Source organism: Argentina silus, assembly GCF_951799395.1.
Source record: "Argentina silus genome assembly, chromosome: 18".
Lineage (NCBI taxonomy): Eukaryota > Metazoa > Chordata > Actinopteri > Argentiniformes > Argentinidae > Argentina > Argentina silus.
In genome coordinates this window covers 3,150,275-3,175,325 of record NC_139672.1, presented here as the reverse complement: position 1 = coordinate 3,175,325, position 25,051 = coordinate 3,150,275, and the positions used below count along the sequence as shown (strand labels likewise).

General features: G+C 40.3%; 3 protein-coding genes, 1 long non-coding RNA gene and 1 pseudogene across 5 annotated transcripts in view; all 5 read left to right on the top strand.

Moving 5' to 3' along the window:
• Positions 1–1,874: 1,874 nt before the first annotated feature.
• LOC310818792 lies at positions 1,875–3,523 on the top strand. Its single transcript, XR_014554735.1, has 3 exons — positions 1,875–2,146; positions 2,354–2,629; positions 2,820–3,523. It is a non-coding gene; the product is annotated as an uncharacterized lncRNA (long non-coding RNA).
• A 1,296-nt stretch (positions 3,524–4,819) lies between these two features.
• On the top strand, positions 4,820–11,293 carry LOC310818790 (uncharacterized protein). Its single transcript, XM_083689823.1, has 6 exons — positions 4,820–4,869; positions 6,556–6,855; positions 7,090–7,365; positions 7,532–7,654; positions 8,067–8,110; positions 8,644–11,293. Exons 2-6 carry the CDS (start codon positions 6,696–6,698, stop codon positions 8,743–8,745), a joined length of 705 nt encoding a protein of 234 aa, XP_083545949.1. The 5' UTR covers positions 4,820–4,869; positions 6,556–6,695; the 3' UTR covers positions 8,746–11,293.
• Positions 11,294–11,561: 268 nt separating this feature from the next.
• Positions 11,562–13,897, top strand: LOC310819170 (ATP-sensitive inward rectifier potassium channel 10-like; annotated as a pseudogene). The gene is made up of 5 exons: positions 11,562–11,589; positions 11,778–11,988; positions 12,458–12,589; positions 12,846–13,023; positions 13,506–13,897. The product of its transcript is annotated as an ATP-sensitive inward rectifier potassium channel 10-like (transcript).
• A 2,361-nt stretch (positions 13,898–16,258) lies between these two features.
• On the top strand, positions 16,259–22,820 carry LOC310818755 (uncharacterized protein). Its single transcript, XM_083689783.1, has 4 exons — positions 16,259–16,303; positions 21,035–21,337; positions 21,597–21,872; positions 22,020–22,820. The coding sequence occupies exons 2-4, from the start codon at positions 21,181–21,183 to the stop codon at positions 22,148–22,150; spliced, it is 564 nt and encodes a 187-aa protein (XP_083545909.1). The 5' UTR covers positions 16,259–16,303; positions 21,035–21,180; the 3' UTR covers positions 22,151–22,820.
• A 1,152-nt stretch (positions 22,821–23,972) lies between these two features.
• Positions 23,973–25,051, top strand: part of LOC310818789 (uncharacterized protein) — a 5,416-nt gene continuing 4,337 nt past the window's right edge. The window contains exon 1 of the mRNA XM_083689822.1: positions 23,973–24,040. Within this exon, the coding sequence (XP_083545948.1) occupies positions 23,983–24,040 (58 nt within the window). The 5' untranslated portion in view covers positions 23,973–23,982. The remainder of the gene's footprint in view (positions 24,041–25,051) is intronic.

The window sequence follows — 25,051 nt, the reverse complement described above, 5'->3', positions numbered from 1 at the left end:
CTCAATGCAGTGAAGTCGTCCTGTACCCTTAGCAGAGAAACAACCCCAAAGCATAATGTTTCCACCTCCGTGTTTGACGGTGGGGATGGTGTTCTTGGGGTTGTAGCATTCAGCATTTCTCTCCCTCCAAACACGACGAGTCGAATTTATGCCAAAGAGTTCAATTTTGGTCTCATCTGACCACATCACCTTCAAATACTTATTTCCTTCGATCAAATGCAAATGAATTTATAACTTTATATAATGTGTTTTTTCTGGACTTCTTTGTTGATATTCTGTCTCTATTTGTTAAAATAAAAGTGCCATAAAAATTATAGACCGCTCATTTCTTTGTAATCGGGCAAACCAACAAAATCAGCAGGGGATCAAATAATTATTTCCCCCACTGTATATATATATATATATATATATAAACAATCTCTGTATAATAAATACTTTATTATTATTATTATTATTGTTATATATTTTAATCATATATGACACTGAATAATTAGTAATGTTCAGTATCTTAGTGGTTTGTAAAACCGTGAGAACAGCTCTTGCCGTGGTTTTTACAGGAAATATGACATGAAGTTTCTCCCCTGTCTTACCACGGTGAGCACATTAGTCTCTCCCCCACAACTGATGACACACCGCCTGTTTCAGTTCTGTGGGCCAACAGCTATTGTTCCCTGCACATTAATGCAATGTGATAAAGGCCCTCGAGTCTAGCACTCCTCGGTTGAGGTACAGCGACTCCTCCTACCCTTCAACCCACATTCTCTTGATATCTGATTGGTGCAACCATTTTGAACATCAACGCATACCCACATTTTCATTTCGCCACGTTGACTTCATCAGACTCAAGTGGTGGAGCAGAGCTGAGAGACGAGTACAGAGTCAGCTGTAGTGACAGAGCAGCATACAATCATGTTACCAATGCAAGCAAACTTTAACTGATACAACTAAGTTCCTTCAGAATTGACTCTTCTGGAGATTGGTTCGTGATAATGACAACTAATTCAGTCAATGACTGGTCTCAGAACGTTTTTAATGTCAAACAGTCATCATGTGCATGTCAGTTGAGCCTGAGTCACTATCAGACTCAATTCCCCAACTCTGAGTCTGTGCCAATATAGTTTAAGAGTACCAATAGTATTTTTACATTTATACATGTTCCTAATTGTTCACAATATGCTTGCCCTTGAATATAATACTGTGGTATAGTACATGGTTTATATTGCATACCGTACCAATGGTGTTTATAATGGCATCATCTTAACATGTACAGCAATAGTAATACTATTACACTCTTAGGGGGTTCTAAAAGGTTTCTACGGCTGTCCCTTGGGAGAGCTATTTGAAGGTTCCATGTAGAACTCTTTTGGGTTCTATGTAGAACCTTTTTGGATTCCATATAGAACCACCAAAAAGGCATTCTACATTTAACCTTCAAAGGGTTCTCCCACAGGGACAGCCGAATAACTCCTTATGGTTTTTATATTTTTCTAAGTGTCTATGACTGGTAACAAAGGTTGTTTCTTCAAGAGGAGCAGCTTGTTAGTTGCAGGTTGTAATTCTGATGTCATACAGTACACATTTTTTATGGTGCACAGCTAATTAAAAAAATAAACTGCCAAAAATGCATGTACTTTATGGAAACATCTGTGCCAAATAACTGATGCTCAGCTGATTTTATTTGAAATCTGATGCTCTGTGTAAAAGGGGAGGCTGCATGCACAAATGCATTTATGCTCGTTAGGTTTTAAAACATTCTCATAGTATTCTACTTGAGATATTGGTTCATGGATTTGTTCTCCATCATTTTTCACATGAAACCTTGTGTCTGTTTGCTTCACAGAGACCAAGACTGAGACTTTGTTTGTGCAGAAGGGACAAGATGTTCTTCTGGATGTCGGGGAATATGTGATTCTGACAGCGTTTGAGTTGTTAATGTGGGAGTTTAACAAATCGAAGGCAGTTGTAACATTCAATGCTAATGTAAACATGATGGAACCTGGTAATGGGTACGAAGACAGGGTTGAGAGAAGGGAAAACTTCTCTATTATACTGAAGAACCTACAGGAAGCAGACAGTGGACTTTATGTAGCAAAGGTGACTGGTGGCCTTCCCAAAACATTTGCTGTGTACTCCATATCAGTTCAAGGTAGAGTTTCTTCTTCTAATGATATACAAACAATATAGGGCACTCACTGGGGAGTGTGTGTGTGTGTGTGTGTGTGTGTGTGTGTGTGTGTGTGTGTGTGTGTGTGTGTGTGTGTGTGTGTGTGTGTGTGTGTGTGTGTGCGTGAGTGGTTGTGTGTGTGTGTGTGTGTGTGTGTCTTCTTAACCGAGAGTAAGTATTTGTTTTCAGAGGCTGTCCAGCCACCAGTCCTGACAGTGGACTCTAACTCCATCAGCAGTGACCCCTGTAATGTGACTGTGACCTGTAGAGGTCAGGACACCTCTGTCACCTCCAGCTGTAACAGCAGAACCTGCTCTCAGGTGGGAGGAGAGAGTGGAGGGGTCACAACCTCTACTGTCCCCCTGCTCTCTGTCTACCTGTCAGAGGGTTCCATCATCTGTAACCAGAGCAACCAAGTCAGCTGGAGAAATGACACCAAGGAGACCAAAGGAATCTGTTACACTGGTACGCACACACACAAACACAAACACAACACACACACACACACACACACACACACACACACACACACACACACACACACACACACACACACACACACACACACACACACACACACACACACACACACACACACAGTAACTGTAATGTAACACAGACATTCATGTTTTGTATGTTCTTGGCATGGTTCTAGAGGCAGTGGCGCCCCCTGCTGGTCTATCTGTGTGCATGCTGAAGATAATCCTGTTCTCTGTGGGTCTGACCTTCATGATCTCTGCTGTCATCATCGTCCACATCAGGGAGAGACTCCACAAGCAACACTGATTTAGGCCGCATGTGATGGATTAAAACGTGTGTTCTATATCTCTTATAGGTCATGTTTCTCACACATAACAATTCAGATTCTCATTGTATTTTCCTCATTGAGTTGTTTTTTTAGCTCATGCTGTTGTATTACATTAGAGCCATTGTTTACCTTGCATTGGTCTCCACAGCCCCCCTCAGTCCCCCCTCAGTCGCCCCTCAGTCCTAACCTCACTTTTGTTCACTGTTTCAACTTCCAGAGCTTTAATATTGTTACAATCCTCTGGTGTTTTGATTTTTCGAATGAATATAATAATATATAATATAATAGTCATTTTCAATGCCTGTCTTTTTAAAATGTTTATTGTGTTTTTTTTTCTCATGGAAGCTGTACAGCCAAACAAATGAACCCTTTTGGGATAATAAAGATAACTTGACCTGAAATGTTACGGCTTAATACTGTACCTTTATTATTTATTGATTTATTAGAAATTCTGGTGACAGGATTAAATCCCTTGAGATGCTTTATCTCATTTTCAACGGGGTCTTGTGTGAAATTTCAGCATTTCAATTAGCAGGTGAAAAGAGAAAAAATAAAATACATTATAATAAAATGACCACTAATACTAAAGGTATTCCTACAAGCATATTTAGATTTATCAATACATTTTCCATTCAACATTCTGTAAATGGCCCTCGGAGGTCCTCAAGTAAATTGCACTCATGATATTACTCACAGGCAATACAACAGGATGGAAAATATGCATCAAAATACAACATTTCATCACACTGACATTTGTACATCTATTCTAAACAAAAGTCGAAACAAAAGTGACAAGTAAAATAAAGAAAAAAAGAAGCCTTCCATAAATAGCTAGAGCAACTAGTATTGTTCCAAGTAGATGATCATCAACCAATGTCACTAATAAAACATTAAATATAATGTTTCCATTTAAGTTCAAATAATGTTGTTACTGGTGTTACAGTAATACCATACGTCACTTTTAACAGAAACATATTCTGTTTACTCTGAATATCTTTAATTTCTCATGCAATTTGTCTGATGATGCTATGCAGGCCATCAATCCAGACACCGGAAGTAAAGACATTGTGGCTCTGACAGTACAGTACAGGATGTGATGAGATGAAGATGATTACTGTTTGCCTCTGTGTTTCCTGTTGGTCTTTAGTTCGAAGTTTGAAGTTACTTCAAACTGTGGTACTTGGTGGCGTTAGTCCATGGAGACCTGCTGGGTGAGAGAGAAGGGAGGCTTCTTTGAGTGCCTGAATGAGACCCTGAACACGTACACTATACATTTACTGTAGTATTGGAATAATTTGTTAAAGGGAAGTACTGGAGTTAGTTCCCTGCAAACGTAAACACTGTTGACACCAGGGGAGGCTGGTGGAGGGAGAAATTGGAGGACGGGTTCATTGTAATGCATGGAACGGAATGAGGAATGGTATCAAACACTGTAGATGAACCTCTGTCTGGTACGTGCCAATGTACTGTAGCATAGCACTTAGCAAAAGCACTTTAATAAAATGATAGCTAATCCAGCTAATTTTGTCAATACAATATGAATGTAGAACGACAGTTGACTTAACTTAATATGAAGACAAGAGAAGAAGCATCATATAAGGTGCTGTGCATATTTCTTGAGTGTGTCAGACAGGTAGCTATTACAGACAGGTAGCTATTACAGACAGGTAGCTGTTGCAGACAGGTAGCTGTTACAGTATCTGTTTTAGATACACTGAACTTAGTTTATATTCATTTGAGATTTGAATACTGTATATGGCCCCGCCCATTTTTACTTTCCCTCTTGTCTTCATTTTTAAAGATTGCCTTCCTTTTAATGTGTACTGCGTGTATCAAGAAATGGCAAAAGCAATCCTCTTGTGTCTGTCAATTCTTTTACTAACTGTCGATGGATCGGGTAAATATTCTGTTATTTTACAGATATTGGTTGTATTGAGTCGACATGTGTATCTATTATCTGATCAGTAAGTACAAGGTTATTTTGGCTATATTTCTGGAAGTTACACAGAAATACACAGAATTAATAGGAAGTACGATCATACTGTTTTGTACTGCTTGTCTTCTATCCTTGTATACTGTTGATTTTTTTCAAAAAAAGAAACATGTCGTAGATGTTTCCTGTGTTAACTATCTGATATTTTATTACAAAAACGTTATTTTGGGCCTTGACCAGAGCTCTGTCACTAGGTTGGTTTGAGTTTGCGTTGGAATGATATTCTAATATTTAATTTAAAAAAAGTAGCTGCATACAATGGCATATATGTAATATTATATATATATACATATATACATATATATATATACAATCTCTGTATAATGAAAAGCGCTTTATAAATGTAATACATAATTATTATTGTAATATATTTTAATCATATTAGTAATGTTCACTATCTTAGTAGTTTGAACTGCTCTTTGCGTGGTTTTTACAGGAAGTATGACGTGTGAAGGGGAACATGATGGAAATGTAACACCCACAGGCTGAACTCAACCTCAACCGCTTTTAGTCTTCACACCAGACTGCACTGGGCTGAAAATGCTCCTATACTCTATTATGTCTTAGTTAGTTAGTTATATCTATGTTATAACTTAGTTATAGTAACACAGTTATAAGACACCAACATACTGTACTGTGTTTAATGAGTTAACGTGACTCTGAGTCTTACAAGTCTCAAGACTTTGGGGACGAGTCTGAGTCAAGTCTGAAGCCTCTCTCCTGTCTTACCGCGGTGAGCACAACATTAGTCTCTCCCCCACATCTGATGATACACCGCCTGTTTCAGTTCTGTGGGCCAACAGCTATTGTATATATATGTGCCAATATAGTTTCAGAGTACCATAGTATTTTTACATTTATACATGTTCCTAATTGTTCACAATATGCTTGCCCTTGAATATAATACTGTGGTATAGTACATGGTTTATATTGCATACCATACCAATGGTGTTTATAATGGCATCATCTTAACATGTACAGCAATAGTAATACTATTACACTCTTAGGGGGTTCTAAAAGGTTTCTACGGCTGTCCCTGTGGGAGAGCTATTTGAAGGTTTCATGTAGAACTCTTTTGGGTTCTAGGTAGAACCTTTTTGGATTCCATATAGCCAAAAAGGCATTCTACATTTAACCTTCAAAGGGTTCTCCCACAGGGACAGCCGAATAACTCCTTATGGTTTTTATATTTTTCTAAGTGTCTATGACTGGTAACAAAGGTTGTTTCTTCAAGAGGAGCAGCTTGTTAGTTGTAGGTTGTAATTCTGATGTCATACAGTACACATTTTTTATGGTGCACAGCTAATTAAAAAAATAAACTGCCAAAAATGCATGTACTTTATGGAAACATCTGTGCCAAATAACTGATGCTCAGCTGATTTTATTTGAAATTCAGAGGTTTCCTGTTTAATGCATGCAAGATCGCCCAACATATCTGATGCTCTGTGTAAAAGGGGAGGCTGCATGCACAAATGCATTTATGCTCGTTAGGTTTTAAAACATTCTCATAGTATTCTACTTGAGATATTGGTTCATGGATTTGTTCTCCATCATTTTTCACATGAAACCTTGTATCTGTTTGCTTCACAGAGACCAAGACTGAGACTTTGTTTGTGCAGAAGGGACAAGATGTTCTTCTGGATGTCGGGGAATATGTGATTCTGACAGCGTTTGAGTTGTTAGTGTGGGAGTTTAACAAATCGAAGCCAGTTGTAACATTCAATTCTTTAATGATGGAAACCAGTAAGGGGTACCAAGACAGGGTTGAGAGATGGGAAAACTTCTCTATTATACTGAAGAACCTACAGGAAGCAGACAGTGGACTTTATGAAGCAAAGGTGGCTGGTAACCATCCCAAAACATTTGCTGTGTACTCCATATCAGTTCAAGGTAGAGTTTCTTCTTCTAGTGATATACAAACAATATAGAGCACTCAGGTTGTGTGTGTGTGTGTGGTGTGTGTGTGTGTGTGTGTGTGGTGTGTGTGTGTGTGTGTGTGTGTGTGTGTGTGTGTGTGTGTGTGGTGTGTGGTGTGTGTGTGTGTGTGTGTGTGTGTGTGTGTGTGTGCGTGAGCGGTTGTGTGTGTGTGTGTGTGTGTAACTGAGAGTAAGTATTTGTTTTCAGAGGCTGTCCAGCCACCAGTCCTGACAGTGGACTCTAACTCCATCAGCAGTGACTCCTGTAATGTGACTGTGACCTGTAGAGGTCAGGACACCTCTGTCACCTCCAGCTGTAACAACAGAACCTGCTCTCAGGTGGGAGGAGAGAGTGGAGGGGTCACGACCTCTACTGTCCCCCTGCTCTCTGTCTACCTGTCAGAGGGTTCCATCATCTGTAACCAGAGCAACCAAGTCAGCTGGAGAAATGACACCAAGGAGATCAAAGGAATCTGTTACATTGGTACGCACACGCACACACACACACACACACACACACACACACACACACACACACACACACACACACACACACACACACACACACACACACACACAATCCAACAATAATGACTAAGCCTAAATGACTACAAATCAGATTCTTGATGTTAAATTTGCTGTATTTTCAGAACCAGTGAAGCAGAGCTCGCCAATCTTTGCTGTGATACTTGTTACTGTGGGATCTGTTATTGTGATAACTGTGATAGCTGTGATAGCTGTGACAGCTGTATATCGACTTTGGCGGCGTAGAAGTAAGTCCACCGCTCCTTACGCAAATTGCTTCACCTATCCTATACTGTTGCTCAAAACAACTAACTGCACATGATATGCTTATTATCAACTGTACATTAATGTGTGGACAACTGTGTTCTTCGAATAAGCATCGACGAGTGCACTACTCATGCGTTACGCCACTGCATCACCCCATGTTTATTGAGAACACGTACTCTGAAGTGTGAGTAGGTGGTAAGAAAGGACAACTAGGAGCCATGTCATCATCCCTGTTATGGAAGTGCAGTCGTTTTCTTGCAGTGGTCTTCTTGCAGTGGTCTTCTTGCAGTGGTCTTCTTGCAGTGGTCTTCTTGTAGTGGTCTTCTTGCAGTGGTCTTGCCACCCCACCCGGCTTTTAAAACCTAGTTTTAATTTCTTGTGTTTGATTTGTAGATGCCAAAAAAGTGATCATAAACATGATATATGCAACAGTTCAGGTAAGCTGCAGAGTTCTTCAACATCATGTATATGAGACGTAATTACTGTCTAGACAGACAGACAGACAGACAGACAGACAGACAGTCTAGACAGACAGACAGACAGACAGTCTAGACAGACAGACAGACAGACAGTCTAGACAGACAGACAGACAGACAGACAGACAGAATGACATGCTCAAAGAGAGCCTACCAGATATTTGAAATAACTGCTGTATGTACCAACACTTGTCAGTGACAGTCTAAATTATGACAGCAATAATGTAATTACATTGCACTGATTCGGTTAGGGTTATTACACTAACAAATATAACTAACTGTAAACAGTCCCTATGAGAAACAAGGATACTGGAGTTGTTGTGACTGTGTGATTTTTTTGGACCCCAACTACAAACTACATTAGAGTACATGAATGAGTATACATAAAACACACTCCACCATAAGTTATTATATAATAACATATATAACATAACATAACATAACATATATTATTATATAATAACATATAGTGCCTCTATGTGTTTATTGTCCAGCCTCCGAACGGCTGTCCAGGAGGAGGACGCGACGCGAGTCCAGGTCCTCAACCAAACAGCGTCTACTGCATGGTGCATGCCCACGATACGCCTAACTATTAAAAGTTCATTGATTAATAAATAGGAATTAATAAATAGTATAAATAGAATAAGTTCATTAATAGAATACATAGGACTTAAAAGGGTAAAACTATTACTATGTTTGATATTGAATAGAGTTTCATGGGTTAAGTTCATGTATTGAATTATTTACATGATGTAACATGTATTTTGTTTTCTTAAATACTATGTTCACAATGCTGGCAATATTGTAAAGGAATTTACTTTTGATTTCTGTGAGAAAAGATTCAAATGTAAAGTTTGTGCATTTTGTTTATTTTCATGAGCCAATGAACATGTGAGTTGAAGGTCAGGTGTCAGGTGGATGAGAAGGGAGATTGGGATGGCGAACGAAGAGAATGCATGGAATGTGCTGCTGTGCTGTCGAGTAAGGTTAATAGTGTGGAAATAGGTAGCCCACTTATTTCTGTGTTTAGAACAAGGTAATAATGCGAGTGCACAACCCGTGAACTCTATAAGTTATTACGTTCGGTGTATGAACTGTTTTGGAACAATTTCTCTGCAGAGGAGTAACCGTTCAGACGGTCAGCCACCTTGCTTAGCCTAGCCTAGCTCAACAGTGAGATGGCTAGCTTTTTTCGGAGTGCTTATGGACTGTGTGTTCGACCAACACGGGAGCTCAAGACGTCTATAGCAACCGGGAGAGACAGTAGCACACAAGATTCCTGCCGTTCGAGAAAACTATGTTGTATTACATTAGAGCCATTGTTTACCTTGCATTGGTCTCCACAGCCCTCCTCAGTCCTCACTTGTTCTTTGCTATGACTGTTTCAACTTCCAGAGCTTTAATATTGTTACAGTCCTCTGGTGTTTTTATTGTGTGGTATGAAATATGCGATATACATCCGTGTATGAAATATGCGATATAGATGAAGTTGGATTTTATTCGATTTAGACAATATGTTTCTCCAGACAGGGTGTGTGTGTGTGTGTGTCTGTCTGTCTGTCTGTCTGTCTGTCTGTCTCTCTCTCACAGCGTGTTTTCCTCATTGAGATCTTTATTACAAGATGAACAACTCTTGTGGCAGTTAAACTTACAAGATGAACAACTCTTGTGGCAGTTAAACCGGATCCGTTCAATTGAAGATACGCGCTGCTGTGCTCTAACAGCTAAGCAGGCTCCGCTGTTAAATAAATTATTTTAACAGCTCTTGCTTCCGTTCTTCGTAGTGAGTTTCTATCAGTCTGGTGATAGTACGTCGTGACGGAATGTGATATGCTGGTTCCAATAAGTTTATCAGTTTTCGAAAACCTTCTCCCTCAACAATACTTAAGGGCAGCATATCCATCTCAATGAACTTGCAGATCCCTTGTGTAATTTTCTCTGCTTGTTGTGCATCGCAGCTCCTCCGTGCTAACACCGAGTTGATGCTAGGTTGAGACTGAGAGGAGGATGCACCGCCACTAACCAGGGTCGGATGCGCGTTGTTCAAGTGGTACATCATTTGAGTCGTGGCCGAGTTATACTTATACACAGCTTCGCAGTGTTTGCAGTTAACTAAGTCATTTTTAAAAACAAAATGGTCCCACACCACACTTTGTCGTGACCTCTTCATGATTACTTTTGAAATACACGGAAACTCGCAGGTAACTGAGTAGGCCTGTGGCGTTTTTTTTCCAAATATTGCCCCCGTGTGGTAAAATTAAGCAATAAGCCCCAAGAGGCCGCGGGTTTCGCTGATTTTACAACAGGTAAGGGGAGTTGTTTGGCACGACGCGAAGCCTAGTTTCATCGACTAAAAAAATAATGTCATCGACGAAATTCTAATGATCAATTAATCGATCGTCGATTAATCATGCCCATCCCTACAGGGTGTTAGAAAGAACAAGATCAATAAATCTGTGTTTATTTGTGTAAAAGTAAAAAACTCACAGCTTAAGTTAACTGTTATAAACATGATAATAACTGCATTATTGGTTGTGCACTTTAGTCAATAATGCACTTATTAGCAGATTTATAACAGTTCATTTAAGATTCATTTTTTTCCGAATGAATATAATAATATATAATATAATAGTCATTTTCAATGCCTGTGTTTTTAAAATGTTTATTGTGTTTTTTTTCTCATGGAAGCTGTACAGCCAAACAAATGAACCCTTTTGGGATAATAAAGATAACTTGACCTGACTTGACCTGAAATGTTACGGCTTAATACTGTACCTTTATTATTTATTGATTTATTAGAAATTCTGGTGACAGGGTTAAATCCCTTGAGATGCTTTCTCATTTTCAACGGGGTCTTGTGTGAAATTTCAGCATTTCAATTAGCAGGTGAAAAGAGAAAAAATAATATACATTATAATAAAATGACCACTAATACTAAAGGTATTCCTACCAGCATATTTAGATTTATCCAATACATTTTCCATTCAACATTCTGTAAATCTGGCCCTCGGAGGTCCTCAAGTAAATTGCACTTGTGATATTACTCACAGACAATACAACAGTATGGAAAATATGCATCAAATTACAACATTTCATCACACTGACATTTGTACATCTATTCTAAACAAAAGTCTAAACAAAAGTGACAAGTAAAATAAAGAAAAAAAGAAGCCTTCCATAAATAGCTTGAGCAACTAGTATTGTTCCAGAACATGTTCCTCCAGACAGGATGTTAGAAAGTAGATGATCATCAACCAATGTCACTAATAAAACATTAAATATAATGTTTCCATTTAAGTTCAAATAATGTTGTTACTGGTGTTACAGTAATACCATACGTCACTTTTAACAGAAACATATTCTGTTTACTCTGAATATCTTTAATTTCTCATGCAATTTGTCTGATGATGCTATGCAGGCCATCAATCCAGACACCGGAAGTAAAGACATTGTGGCTCTGACAGTACAGTACAGGATGTGATGAGATGAAGATGATTACTGTTTGCCTCTGTGTTTCCTGTTGGTCTTTAGTTCGAAGTTTGAAGTTACTTCAAACTGTGGTACTTGGTGGCGTTAGTCCACGGAGACCTGCTGGGACGTGGTTCCTCTTCCCCCCTCCGTCCCCCAGAGTTCAACCCGCCCTCCAACCACACCCCCTGCGTGATGCAAATGCAGACCCTGACCGGGGCGTTCCTCTTCTCGCTGAGTCCCAGACCACCATTGGCTACGGCTACCGCTGCATCACCGAGGAGTGTCCCGCCGCCGTCATCCTCCTCATCCTCCAGCTCGTCATCACCATGGTGATGGAGATCTTCATCACCGGAACCTTCTTGGCCAAGGTAAGGGTTCTGTCAGGGTTCTACGCAGCACCTGCTGTACGTATGCATGCAGTACTGCGTCGAGAGGCTTCACCGGAGGCATCACTGAATGACAACCTCCGAAACACACAAGGGTCGGGAGAATCAACTCCATTTCATTTTAGCTAATTCCAAAGAGGAATTGTAATTCAGTGCCTGAATTGATAATTGATGGTAATTATCGATGGGGACTTTTCCCCATGGCATGAAGTGAATTTCAATTTGATTTGGCTCAGCGCCCATTGAAATGGAATTGAACCAGGGGAGGCTGGAGGAAGTAGAAATCAGAGGACGTGTGTGTGTTTGATACCGTTCCTCATGACGTTCAGTACATTCCAATGTGCCCGTCCTCCGATTTCTACCTCCACCAGCCTCCCCTGAATTGAACCCAATCCTGACACACACACCTGTGAGCCTACCTAGTCATGCTCAGTGCAGCTCCTGCCCCCAGGTGGCCCGGCCGAAGAAGCGCGGGGAGATGGTCAAGTTCAGCCAGCATGCTGTGGTGTCTAGCCATGATGGACGGCCCTGCCTCATGATCCGAGTGGCCAACATGCGCAAGAGCCTGCTGCTGGGGTGCCAGGTACTGTAACTGTTCAACTCTGTGTGTGTGTGTGTGTGTGTGTGCATGTGTGTGTGTGTGTGTGTGTGTATGTGTGTGTGTGTGTGTGTGTGTGTGTGTGTGCATGTGTGCGAGTGCGAGTGCGAGTGTGAGTGTGAGCGTGAGGGACGCGCGTGTGCATATGTATGTGTGTAACGATAATGTTAAACATACTTTATAATGTAAAGCATTCCGTGTGTGTGTGTGTGTGTGTGTGTGTGTGTGTGTGTCCTCCCAGGTGACAGGGAAGCTGCTGCAGACATCCCTGACTAAGGAGGGGGAGACGGTGCGTCTGGACCAGAGGAACGTTCCGTTCCAGGTGGACACGTCCAGCGACAGCCCCTTCCTCATCCTCCCTCTCACCTTCTACCACATCATAGACGACACCAGCCCCCTCCGTGCCTGGGCTGCCAAGGGTACGACTGGCTCTCAAGACTGTGGGAATGTGTGTGTGTGTGTGTGTGTCTATGTGTGTGTGTGTGTGTGTGTGTGTGTGTGTGTGCATGTGTGTGTGTGTGTGTGTGTGTGTGTGTGCATGTGTGTGTGTGTGTGTGTGTGTGTGTGTGTGTGTGTGTGTGTGTGTGTATGTGTGTGGGCAATTCTATATGTATAACACTCCCTTCATTACCCCAAAACTGTGGATTGTATAGAATTAGAATTTCCCTCTCTTTCTCTGCCTCTTACCTCTCTTACTTTCTCTTTTTCCTCCTCCTCCACCTCTCTCTCTCTTTCTCTCTCTGTCACTCTCTCTCTCTCTCTCTCTCTGTCTCTCTCTCTCTCTCTGTCTCTCTTTCTCTTTCTCTCTCTCTTTCTCTCTCTGTCACTCTCTCTCTCTCTCTCTCTCTCTCTCTCTCTCTCTCTCTCTCTCTCTCTCTCTCTCTCTCTCTCTCTCTCTCAGGTGGAGGATGGACAGACCCAGAGCTGGCAGACTTTGAGCTGCTGGTGATCATGAGTGCCACCGTGGAGCCCACCTCTGCCACCTGCCAAGTGCGGACCTCCTACCTGCCTGACGAGATCCTGTGGGGCTACGAGTTCCCCCCCGTCGTCTCCCTGTCCCCCTCAGGGAAGTACGTGGCCGATTTCGCCTTCTTCGACAAGGTGGCCAAGACCAAGACCACGCCCCTCTCCAAACCCTCCAGCCCCCACAGTTACTCAGGCAGCGGAGGGGGCGCGGGGGAGGTGGCTGACCCAGAGAAGATTCGCCTGGAACAGAGCTACAGGGAGAGAGGAGAGGAGAGGGGGAGGGTCAGAGACAGTAGCCCTCTCAGTGTCCGCATTAGTAATGTTTGAGAAGGCACAGAGAGAGTGTACATTTACAATACATTGGTACACTCATATGCACTCACACACACACACACACACACACACACACACACACACACACACACATGCCTGTGTGCAGTACTGTATGTGCACACTGTACACACACACACACACACACACACACACACACACACACACACACACACACACACACACAGAAATAGTTCAAGTGGAGGGGTTCTAAATAGGCTCTGTTACAGTTCACTACAAATAATCAAATGATTAATTCATAACTTGTTCATTTACATGAAATTGTTCCGTAGAAAGAGACATGAAGGACCTCAGTGTGTTCAGGGGTGGGGAGGGGGAGTTCCCTGGGATGGCCCTGAACACCATGTTTTAGTCTCCCTACTGACACAGTTTAATTTTGAACCTGCTGGGCCACCGCCCCGACTGTAAAAACACACAAACCTGTAACACTGTAGATGAACCTCTGTCTGGTACGTGCCAATGTACTGTAGCATTTCTTAGCTAAAGCACTTTAATAAAATGATAGCTAATCCAGCTAATTTTTGTCAATACAATATGAATGTAGAACCACAGTTGACTTAACTTAATATGAAGACAAGAGAAGAAGCATCATATAAGGTGCTGTGTATATTTCTTGAGGCTGTCAGTGTGCCTTGTCTGCACAGATATATGTTCTTGTTGATACAGTAGAGAGTTAGCACTTTATAAGGTACGGCTGCACCTTAGGAACCTTTGTAGCACTTATTAATGAATTGTGAACATAGATTTATGCTGAACTGTACTAAAAGTACTTAAAACACTGAAGAAATGCTTTTTAATGATGCTGTTTGTATTGTCAGTGCCTGGGTAGAGTATGTCTGATAACACTGTATGTATCAGAGGTGACAGTTGGCAACTGGGTGACAGTTATAAAATGTTTCCTCTTTTTAGTTTTCTTGCGTTTCTGTTTCTGTTGAGATTTTTTTTCTAGATAATCACGCAGAGCTATTTACATGAATTAAAGAAATGCTACCAGAGCGATGTGTACGTGGGTTTAAAAGGGGAGGCTAGTGGAGGTAGAAATCGGAGGACGGGCTCATTGTAACGCATGGAGTGTTGATAATACCATCCCTCATTCCGTCCCATGCATGACAATGAGCGCGTCCTCCGATTTCTACCTCCACCAGCCTCCCCTGGCATGTAAGGCCTATCTCATACGTAGCAGGTCAAACCCTGTGACTCTGGAGATCTTTAGCTCATCCCAGTGGCTCATCTCAGAACACTCTTTCATATCTGCCTCTGTGATTGGTTGAATTTGTGTCGAGAAACTTAAACTGTAAAATCCGAGGTGGCAGAGTAGTCTGGTTTATGTTCGGGGGGTGCAACAGGAAACCCCTATATGGATTAGAGGTTAAACCAAGGCCACGGGTTGTTGGACAGCTGTTCTTTCTGAAATGTTTTGAGGGCATGACGAAGCATGTGGCTGTTGTGATTTTTAATGCTATTATGTTGACAATGTTGATGATGATGATGATGGTGGCGGTGATGATGATGATAATGATGATGATGTTGATGATGATGATGATGATGATGATGTTGATGATGATGATGATGATGATAATGATGATGATGATGATGTTGGTGGTGATGATGTTGATGATGATGATGATATTAGCGATGATGGTACATGTGGATCAGATTTTTAAAGCTTTCGTCACAATATTTGCTCTACTAAACTATTTGATGTTTTAGTGGAGGACATCAAGCCTCTGTACATTGTGAATGAGGTTTCATTTGATTTGGTCTTGGCTTTCAATGCAAATCAATTTCCTCGTCCCATAATTTGTAACAGAAATCCAAATTCAATAAAAATGGTCAAACAATAGTCATAGATGAGAAATGAAATGTGCCATTCTTTTACAACAGGTGCAGCTATGACAGACATGTAGCTATAACAGACAGGTAGCTATTACAGACAGGTAGCTATGACAGACAGGTAGCTATAACAGACAGGTAGCTATTACAGACAGGTAGCTATGACAGACATGTAGCTATAACAGACAGGTAGCTATTACAGACAGGTAGCTATGACAGACAGGTAGCTATAACAGACAGGTAGCTATGACAGACAGGTAGCTATGACAGACACATAGTTATGACAGACAGGTAGCTGTTACAGTATCTGTTTTGAATACATTAAAGTTACATATCTGAGATTTGAATACTGTTTATGGTCACAACACTCATGTCTCTGTCGGAAACATCTGGTCAACCACTTCCATGGGAAGTGCTCTGTTCTTCCTATTTCACGCAGCCAACGAGTGAAATATTGCCTCCCTTCTATGCGTACTGCATTTTAAAAAAAAATGGCAAAAGCAATCCTCTTGTGTCTGTCAATTCTTCTACTCACTCTCGATGGATCGGGTAAATATTCTGTTATTTTACAGATATTGGTTGTATTGAGTAGACATGTGTATCTATTATCTGATCAGTAAGTACAAGGTTATTTTGGCTATATTTCTGGAATTTACACAGAAATGCACAGAATTAATAGGAAGTACGATAATACGATTGGGTTGACACTGTTTGTACTGCTTGTCTTCTATCCTTGTATATTGTTGATTTTTTTCAAAAAAGAAACATGTCGTACATGCTTCCTGTATTAACTATCGGATATTTCATTACCTTTCTTTTGGACCTTGACCAGAGCTCTGTCACTAGATTGGTTTGCCTTTGCGTTGGAATGTAGCTGCATACAATGGCATATATATAATATTACATATATATATATATATATATATATATATATTAGGTACACCTGTTCAACTGCTCCGTAACGCAACTATCTAATCAGATGGCAGCAACTCAATGCATTTAGGCATGTAGATATGGTCAAGGTGAGTGTATATATATTTGTAATATTACATATATGCCATTGTATGCAGCTACTTAAACATTTTGCCACCAATCCACGCACAATACCCCACGTTTTTAGAAATGTTAGCACATTTATTACAATTTAAATACAAATACCTCATGTACATGAGTATTCAGACACTTTGCTATGACACAAAATTAGCTCAAATGCAAAAATGTCTTCAATAAGTCACTCAACAAGTTGAATTGAGTCCATCTGAGTGCAAGGATAATAGTTCATGTGATTTCGGAATGAATAACTTTAGTTTTTATAGTCTCTGGTTAGCATAGGAATCAATTACACACCGTGTCGATTAGGATGTCACTACCCACTCTGCAGTCCCCAGTCCCTGCCTGTGACAAACATACCTCGAACTTGATGCAGCTACCACTATTCTTCACACGAGAGAAAATGCATTGCATGTGCTGGATTTGCACCAAACTTAATGCTTTGTAGTAAAACCAAATAAACACATTTCCAGCCACTTTATTTGCTGTATCACCTGAATTCATTGTTGTAAACACAATTATGGATATGAGAGATTATTTTCCATTAAGGGATTATTTTTGGCCACTTGGTTATAGACCAATTTTGTAGAGTGACTGAGATGATGTTGTCCCATCGACTGCGCTTTTTCCTCTCCGCCATTCAACTTTTGTAAGTCTCCCCGGGCCTCAGGGTCACAACCTGGATCCACACAGTGTGTAATTGATTCCTATGCAAATTAGAGGCCCTATAAAAACAAAGATATTAATTCCAAAATTACAATAACTATTATCCTTGCATTAAGATGGACTCAGTTCAACTTATTAAGTGATTTGTTGATGACATTTTTGCATTTTAGCTCATTATAAGTGTCATAGCAAAGGGTCTGAATACGCATGCACATGAGGTGTTTCTGTATTTCAATGTTAATAAATTTACTAAAATTACAAAAAATGTGTTTTCACTTCAATTCTGGGGTACTTCAATTTCACTTCAATTCTGGGGTATTGTGTGTGGATTGATGTCAAATTCTTTTAGTTTAATCCATTTTAAATTGAGCCTATAACACAACAAAATGTGGAAAAAGTGAAGGGGTCTGAATACTTTCCGAAGGCACTGCATATATGTACAGTGGGGGAAATAATTATTTGATCCCCTGCTGATTTTGTTAGTTTGCCCGATTACAAAGAAATGAGCGGTCTATAATTTTTATGGTACTTTTATTTTAACAAATAGACACAGAATATCAAAAAAAAAGTCCAGAAAAACATATTATATAAAGTTATAAATTAATTTGCATTTGATCGAAGGAAATAAATATTTGATCCCCAAGCAAAACATGACTTAGTACTTGGTGGAGAAACCCTTGTTGGCAAGCACAGAAGTCAGACCTTTCTTGTAGTTGGTCACCAGGTTTGCACACATCTCAGGAGGGATTTTGGTCCACTCCTCTTTACAGATCCTCTCCAAATCCTGAAGGTTTCAAGGCTTTTGCTTGGCAACTCGAAGCTTCAGCTCCCTCCACAAATTTTCTATAGGATTAAGGTCTGGAGACTAGCTAGGCCACTCCATGACCTTAGTGTGCTTCTTTTTGAGCCACTCCTTTGTTGCCTTGGCTGTATGTTTTGGGTCATTGTCATGCTGGAAGACCCATCCACGACCCATCCTCAGTGCTCTGGCTGAGGGAAGGAGGTTCTCGTCCAACATCTTACGGTACATGGCCCCATCCATTGGCCCCTCAATGCAGTGAAGTCGTCCTGTACCCTTAGCAGAGAAACAACCCCAAAGCATAATGTTTCCACCTCCGTGTTTGACGGTGGGGATGGTGTTCTTGGGGTTGTAGCATTCAGCATTTCTCTCCCTCCAAACACGACGAGTCGAATTTATGCCAAAGAGTTCAATTTTGGTCTCATCTGACCACATCACCTTCTCCCAAGCCTTCTCTGAATCATTTAGGTGTTCATTGGCAAACTTCAGATGGGCCTGTACATGTGCCTTCTTGAGCAGGGGGACCTTGCGGGCACTGCAGGATTTCAATCCATTACGATGTAGTGTGTTACCAATGGTTTTCTTGGTGACTGTGGTCCCAGCTGCCTTAAGATCATTACCAAGCTCCTCCTGTGTAGTTCTGGGCTGATCCCTCACCCTTCTCATGATCATCCTTACCCCACGAGGCAAGATCTTGCATGGAGCTCCAGGCCGAGGGTGATTGATGGTTATTTTGTATTTCTTCCATTTTCTAATAATTGCACCAACAGTTGTCTCCTTCTCACCAAGCTTCTTGCTGATGGTCTTGTAGCACATTCCAGCCGTGTGCAGGTCTACAACTGATGTCGTACAGTTGTAGACAGATACAACCCTGATGTCATTTGAATGTTCTTTGGTCTTGCCCATGGTGGTGGAGAGGTTGGAATGGAAGAGATTGATTCTATTGACAGGTGTCTTTTATACCCATAACAAGCAGAGATTAGGAGTACTTTTCCTAAAGTGACAGGACTAATCTGTGTTCCTCATGGGCATATAACTGGTCTGTATGAGCCAGAATTCCTGCTGGTTTGTAGGGGATCAAATACTTATTTCCTTCGATCAAATGCAAATGAATTTATAACTTTATATAATGTGTTTTTTCTGGACTTCTTTGTTGATATTCTGTCTCTATTTGTTAAAATAAAAGTACCATAAAAATTATAGACCGCTCATTTCTTTGTAATCGGGCAAACCAACAAAATCAGCAGGGGATCAAATAATTATTTCCCCCACTATATATATATATATATATATATAAACAATCTCTGTATAATAAATACTTTATTATTATTATTATTGTTATATATTTTAATCATATATGACACTGAATAATTAGTAATGTTCAGTATCTTAGTGGTTTGTAAAACCGTGAGAACAGCTCTTGCCGTGGTTTTTACAGGAAATATGACATGAAGTTTCTCCCCTGTCTTACCGCGGTGAGCACATTAGTCTCTCCCCCACAACTGATGACACACCGCCTGTTTCAGTTCTGTGGGCCAACAGCTATTGTTCCCTGCACATTAATGCAATGTGATAAAGGCCCTCAAGTCTAGCACTCCTCGGTTGAGGTACAGCGACTCCTCCTACCCTTCAACCCACATTCTCTTGATATCTGATTGGTGCAACCATTTTGAACATCAACGCATACCCACATTTTCACTTCGCCACGTTGACTTCATCAGACTCAAGTGGTGGAGCAGAGCTGAGAGACGAGCACAGAGTCAGCTGTAGTGACAGAGCAGCATACAATCATGTTACCAATGCAAGCAAACTTGAACTGATACAACTAAGTTCCTTCAGAATTGACTCTTCTGGAGATTGGTTCGTGATAATGACAACTAATTCAGTCAATGACTGGTCTCAGAACGTTTTTAATGTCAAAGAGTCATCATGTGCATGTCAGTTGAGCCTGAGTCACTATCAGACTCAATTCCCCAACTCTGAGTCTGTGCCAATACAGTTTAAGAGTACCAATAGTATTTTTACATTTATACATGTTCCTAATTGTTCACAATATGCTTGCCCTTGAATATAATACTGTGGTATAGTACATGGTTTATATTGCATACCGTACCAAAGGTGTTTATAATGGCATCATCTTAACATGTACAGCAATAGTAATACTATTACACTCTTAGGGGGTTCTAAAAGGTTTCTACGGCTGTCCCTGTGGGAGAGCTATTTGAAGGTTCCATGTAGAACTCTTTTGGGTTCTATGTAGAACCTTTTTGGATTCCATATAGAACCACCAAAAAGGCATTCTACATTTAACCTTCAAAGGGTTCTCCCACAGGGACAGCCGAATAACTCCTTATGGTTTTTATATTTTTCTAAGTGTCTATGACTGGTAAGAAAGGTTGTTTCTTCAAGAGGAGCAGCTTGTTAGTTGTAGGTTGTAATTCTGATGTCATACAGTACCCATTTCTTATGGTGCACAGCTAATTTAAAAAATGAACTGCCAAAAATGCATGTACTTTATGGAAACATCTGTGCCAAATAACTGATGCTCAGCTGATTTTATTTGAAATTCAGAAGTTTCCTGTTTAATGCATGCAAGATCGCCCAACATATCTGATGCTCTGTGTAAAAGGGGAGGCTGCATGCACAAATGCATTTATGCTCGTTAGGTTTTAAAACATTCTCATAGTATTCTACTTGAGATATTGGTTCATGGATTTGTTCTCCATCATTTTTCACATGAAACCTTGTGTCTGTTTGCTTCACAGAGACCAAGACTGAGACTTTGTTTGTGCAGAAGGGACAAGATGTTCTTCTGGATGTCCAGGAATATGTGACTCTGACAGATTTTGATTTGTTAGTGTGGGAGTTTAACAAATCGAAGCCAGTTGTAACATTCAATCGTAATTTAAAGATGAAAACCGATAATGGGTACGAAGACAGGGTTGAGAGAAGGGAAAACTTCTCTATTATACTGAAGAACCTACAGGAAGCAGACAGTGGACTTTATGTAGCAAAGGTGACTGGTGACCAACCCAAAACATTTCCTGGGTACTCCATATCAGTTCAAGGTAGAGTTTCTTCTTCTAATGATATACAAACAATATAGGGCACTCAGTGGGGTGTGTGTGTGTGTGTGTGTGTGTGTGTGTGTGTGTGTGTGTGAGTGTGTGTGTTGTGTATGTGTGTGTGTGTGTGGTGTGTGTTCGTGTGTGTGTGTGTGTGTGTGGGGGGGGGGGTGTGTGTGTGTGTGTGTGTGTGTGCGTGAGCGGTTGTGTGTGTGTGTGTGTGTGTGTGTCTTCTTAACTGAGAGTAAGTATTTGTTTTCAGAGGCTGTCCAGCCACCAGTCCTGACAGTGGACTCTAACTCCATCAGCTGTGACTCCTGTAATGTGACTGTGACCTGTAGAGGTCAGGACACCTCTGTCACCTCCAGCTGTAACAGCAGAACCTGCTCTCAGGTGGGAGGAGAGAGTGGAGGGGTCACGACCTCTACTGTCCCCCTGCTCTCTGTCTACCTGTCAGAGGGTTCCATCATCTGTAACCAGAGCAACCAAGTCAGCTGGAGAAATGACACCAAGGGGATCAAAGGAATCTGTTACACTGGTACGCACACACACACACACACACACACACACACACACACACACACACACACACACACACACACACACACACACACACACACACACACACAGTAACTGTAATGTAACACAGACATTCATGTTTTGTATGTTCTTGGCATGGTTCTAGAGGCAGTGGCGCCCCCTGCTGGTCTATCTGTGTTCATGCTGAAGATAATCCTGTTCTCTGTGGGTCTGACCTTCATGATCTCTGCTGTCATCACCGTCCACATCAGGGAGAGACTCCACAAGCAACACTGATTTAGGCCGCATGTGATGGATTAAAACGTGTGTTCTATATCTCCTATAGGTCATGTTTCTCACACGTAACAATTCAGATTCTCATTGTATTTTCCTCATTGAGTTGTTTTTTTAGCTCATGCTGTTGTATTACATTAGAGCCATTGTATACCTTGCATTGGTCTCCACAGCCCCCCTCAGTCCCCCCTCAGTCCCCCCTCAGTCCTAACCTCACTTTTGTTCACTGTTTCAACTTCCAGAGCTTTAATATTGTTACAATCCTCTGGTGTTTTGATTTTTTGAATGAATATAATAATATATAATATAATAGTCATTTTCAATGCCTGTCTTTTTAAAATGTTTATTGTGTTTTTTTTTCTCATGGAAGCTGTACAGCCAAACAAATGAACCCTTTTGGGATAATAAAGATAACTTGACCTGAAATGTTACGGCTTAATACTGTACCTTTATTATTTATTGATTTATTAGAAATTCTGGTGACAGGATTAAATCCCTTGAGATGCTTTATCTCATTTTCAACGGGGTCTTGTGTGAAATTTCAGCATTTCAATTAGCAGGTGAAAAGAGAAAAAATAAAATACATTATAATAAAATGACCACTAATACTAAAGGTCCTACCAGCATATTTAGATTTATCCAATACATTTTCCATTCAACATTCATTCTGTAAATCTGGCCCTCGGAGGTCCTCAAGTAAATTGCACTCGTGATATTACTCACAGGCAATACAACAGGATGGAAAATATGCATCAAAATACAACATTTCATCACACTGACATTTGTACATCTATTCTAAACAAAAGTCGAAACAAAAGTGACAAGTAAAATAAAGAAAAAAAGAAGCCTTCCATAAATAGCTAGAGCAACTAGTATTGTTCCAAGTAGATGATCATCAACCAATGTCACTAATAAAACATTAAATATAATGTTTCCATTTAAGTTCAAATAATGTTGTTACTGGTGTTACAGTAATACCATACGTCACTTTTAACAGAAACATATTCTGTTTACTCTGAATATCTTTAATTTCTCATGCAATTTGTCTGATGATGCTATGCAGGCCATCAATCCAGACACCGGAAGTAAAGACATTGTGGCTCTGACAGTACAGTACAGGATGTGATGAGATGAAGATGATTACTGTTTGCCTCTGTGTTTCCTGTTGGTCTTTAGTTCGAAGTTTGAAGTTACTTCAAACTGTGGTACTTGGTGGCGTTAGTCCATGGAGACCTGCTGGGTGAGAGAGAAGGGAGGCTTCTTTGAGTGCCTGAATGAGACCCTGAACACGTACACTATACATTTACTGTAGTATTGGAATAATTTGTTAAAGGGAAGTACTGGAGTTAGTTCCCTGCAAACGTAAACACTGTTGACACCAGGGGAGGCTGGTGGAGGGAGAAATTGGAGGACGGGTTCATTGTAATGCATGGAACGGAATGAGGAATGGTATCAAACACTGTAGATGAACCTCTGTCTGGTACGTGCCAATGTACTGTAGCATAGCACTTAGCAAAAGCACTTTAATAAAATGATAGCTAATCCAGCTAATTTTGTCAATACAATATGAATGTAGAACGACAGTTGACTTAACTTAATATGAAGACAAGAGAAGAAGCATCATATAAGGTGCTGTGCATATTTCTTGAGTGTGTCAGACAGGTAGCTGTTACAGACAGGTAGCTGTTACAGTATCTGTTTTGGATACACTGAACTTAGTATATATTCATTTGAGATTTGAATACTGTATATGGCCCCGCCCATTTTTACTTCCCCTCTTGTCTTCCTTTCTTAAAGATTGCCTTCCTTTTAATGTGTACTGCGTGTATCAAGAAATGGCAAAAGCAATCCTCTTGTGTCTGTCAATGCTTTTACTAACTGTCGATGGATCGGGTAAATATTCTGTTATTTTACAGATATTGGTTGTATTGAGTAGACATGTGTATCTATTATCTGATCAGTAAGTACAAGGTTATTTTGGCTATATTTCTGGAAGTTACACAGAAATACACAGAATTAATAGGAAGTACGATCATACTGTTTTGTACTGCTTGTCTTCTATCCTTGTATACTGTTGATTTAAAAAAAAAGAAAGAAACATGTTGTAGATGCTTCCTGTATTAACTATCTGATATTTTATTACAAAAACGTTATTTTGGGCCTTGACCAGAGCTCTGTCACTAGGTTGGTTTGAGTTTGCGTTGGAATGATATTCTAATATTTAATAAAAAAAAGTAGCTGCATACAATGGCATATATGTAATATTATGTATATATATATATATATATATATATATATATATATATATATATATATATATACACAATCTCTGTATAATGAAAAGCGCTTTATAAATGTAATTCATAATTATTATTGTAATATATTTTAATCATATTAGTAATGTTCACTATCTTCGTAGTTTGTTCTCCGTGAGAACAGCTCTTTGCGTGGTTTTTACAGGAAGTATGACGTGTGAAGGGGAACGTCATGGAAATGTAACACCCACAGGCTGAACTCAACCTCAACCGCTTTTAGTCTTCACACCAGACTGCACTGGGCTGAAAATGCTCCCATACTCTATTATGTCTTAGTTAGTTAGTTATATCTATGTTATAACTTAGTTATAGTAACACAGTTATAAGACACCAACATACTGTACTGTGTTTAATGAGTTAACGTGACTCTGAGTCTTACAAGTCTCAAGACTTTGGGGACGAGTCTGAGTCAAGTCTGAAGCCTCTCTCCTGTCTTACCGCAGTGAGCACAACATTAGTCTCTCCCCCACATCTGATGATACACCACCTGTTTCAGTTCTGTGGGCCAACAGCTATTGTATATATATGTGCCAATATAGTTTCAGAGTACCATAGTATTTTTACATTTATACATGTTCCTAATTGTTCA

Excerpts from the sequence above, each read along its gene's own strand:
- LOC310818755 (XM_083689783.1), top strand. The coding sequence starts at position 21,181 with ATGAAAACCGATAATGGGTACGAAGACAGGGTTGAGAGAAGGGAAAAC. Across the intron at positions 21,338-21,596 it reads GTACTCCATATCAGTTCAAG|AGGCTGTCCAGCCACCAGTC; the intron begins GTAGAGTTTCTT and ends ATTTGTTTTCAG. Across the intron at positions 21,873-22,019 it reads CAAAGGAATCTGTTACACTG|AGGCAGTGGCGCCCCCTGCT; the intron begins GTACGCACACAC and ends GCATGGTTCTAG.
- LOC310818790 (XM_083689823.1), top strand. The coding sequence starts at position 6,696 with ATGATGGAAACCAGTAAGGGGTACCAAGACAGGGTTGAGAGATGGGAA. Across the intron at positions 6,856-7,089 it reads GTACTCCATATCAGTTCAAG|AGGCTGTCCAGCCACCAGTC; the intron begins GTAGAGTTTCTT and ends ATTTGTTTTCAG. Across the intron at positions 7,366-7,531 it reads CAAAGGAATCTGTTACATTG|AACCAGTGAAGCAGAGCTCG; the intron begins GTACGCACACGC and ends CTGTATTTTCAG.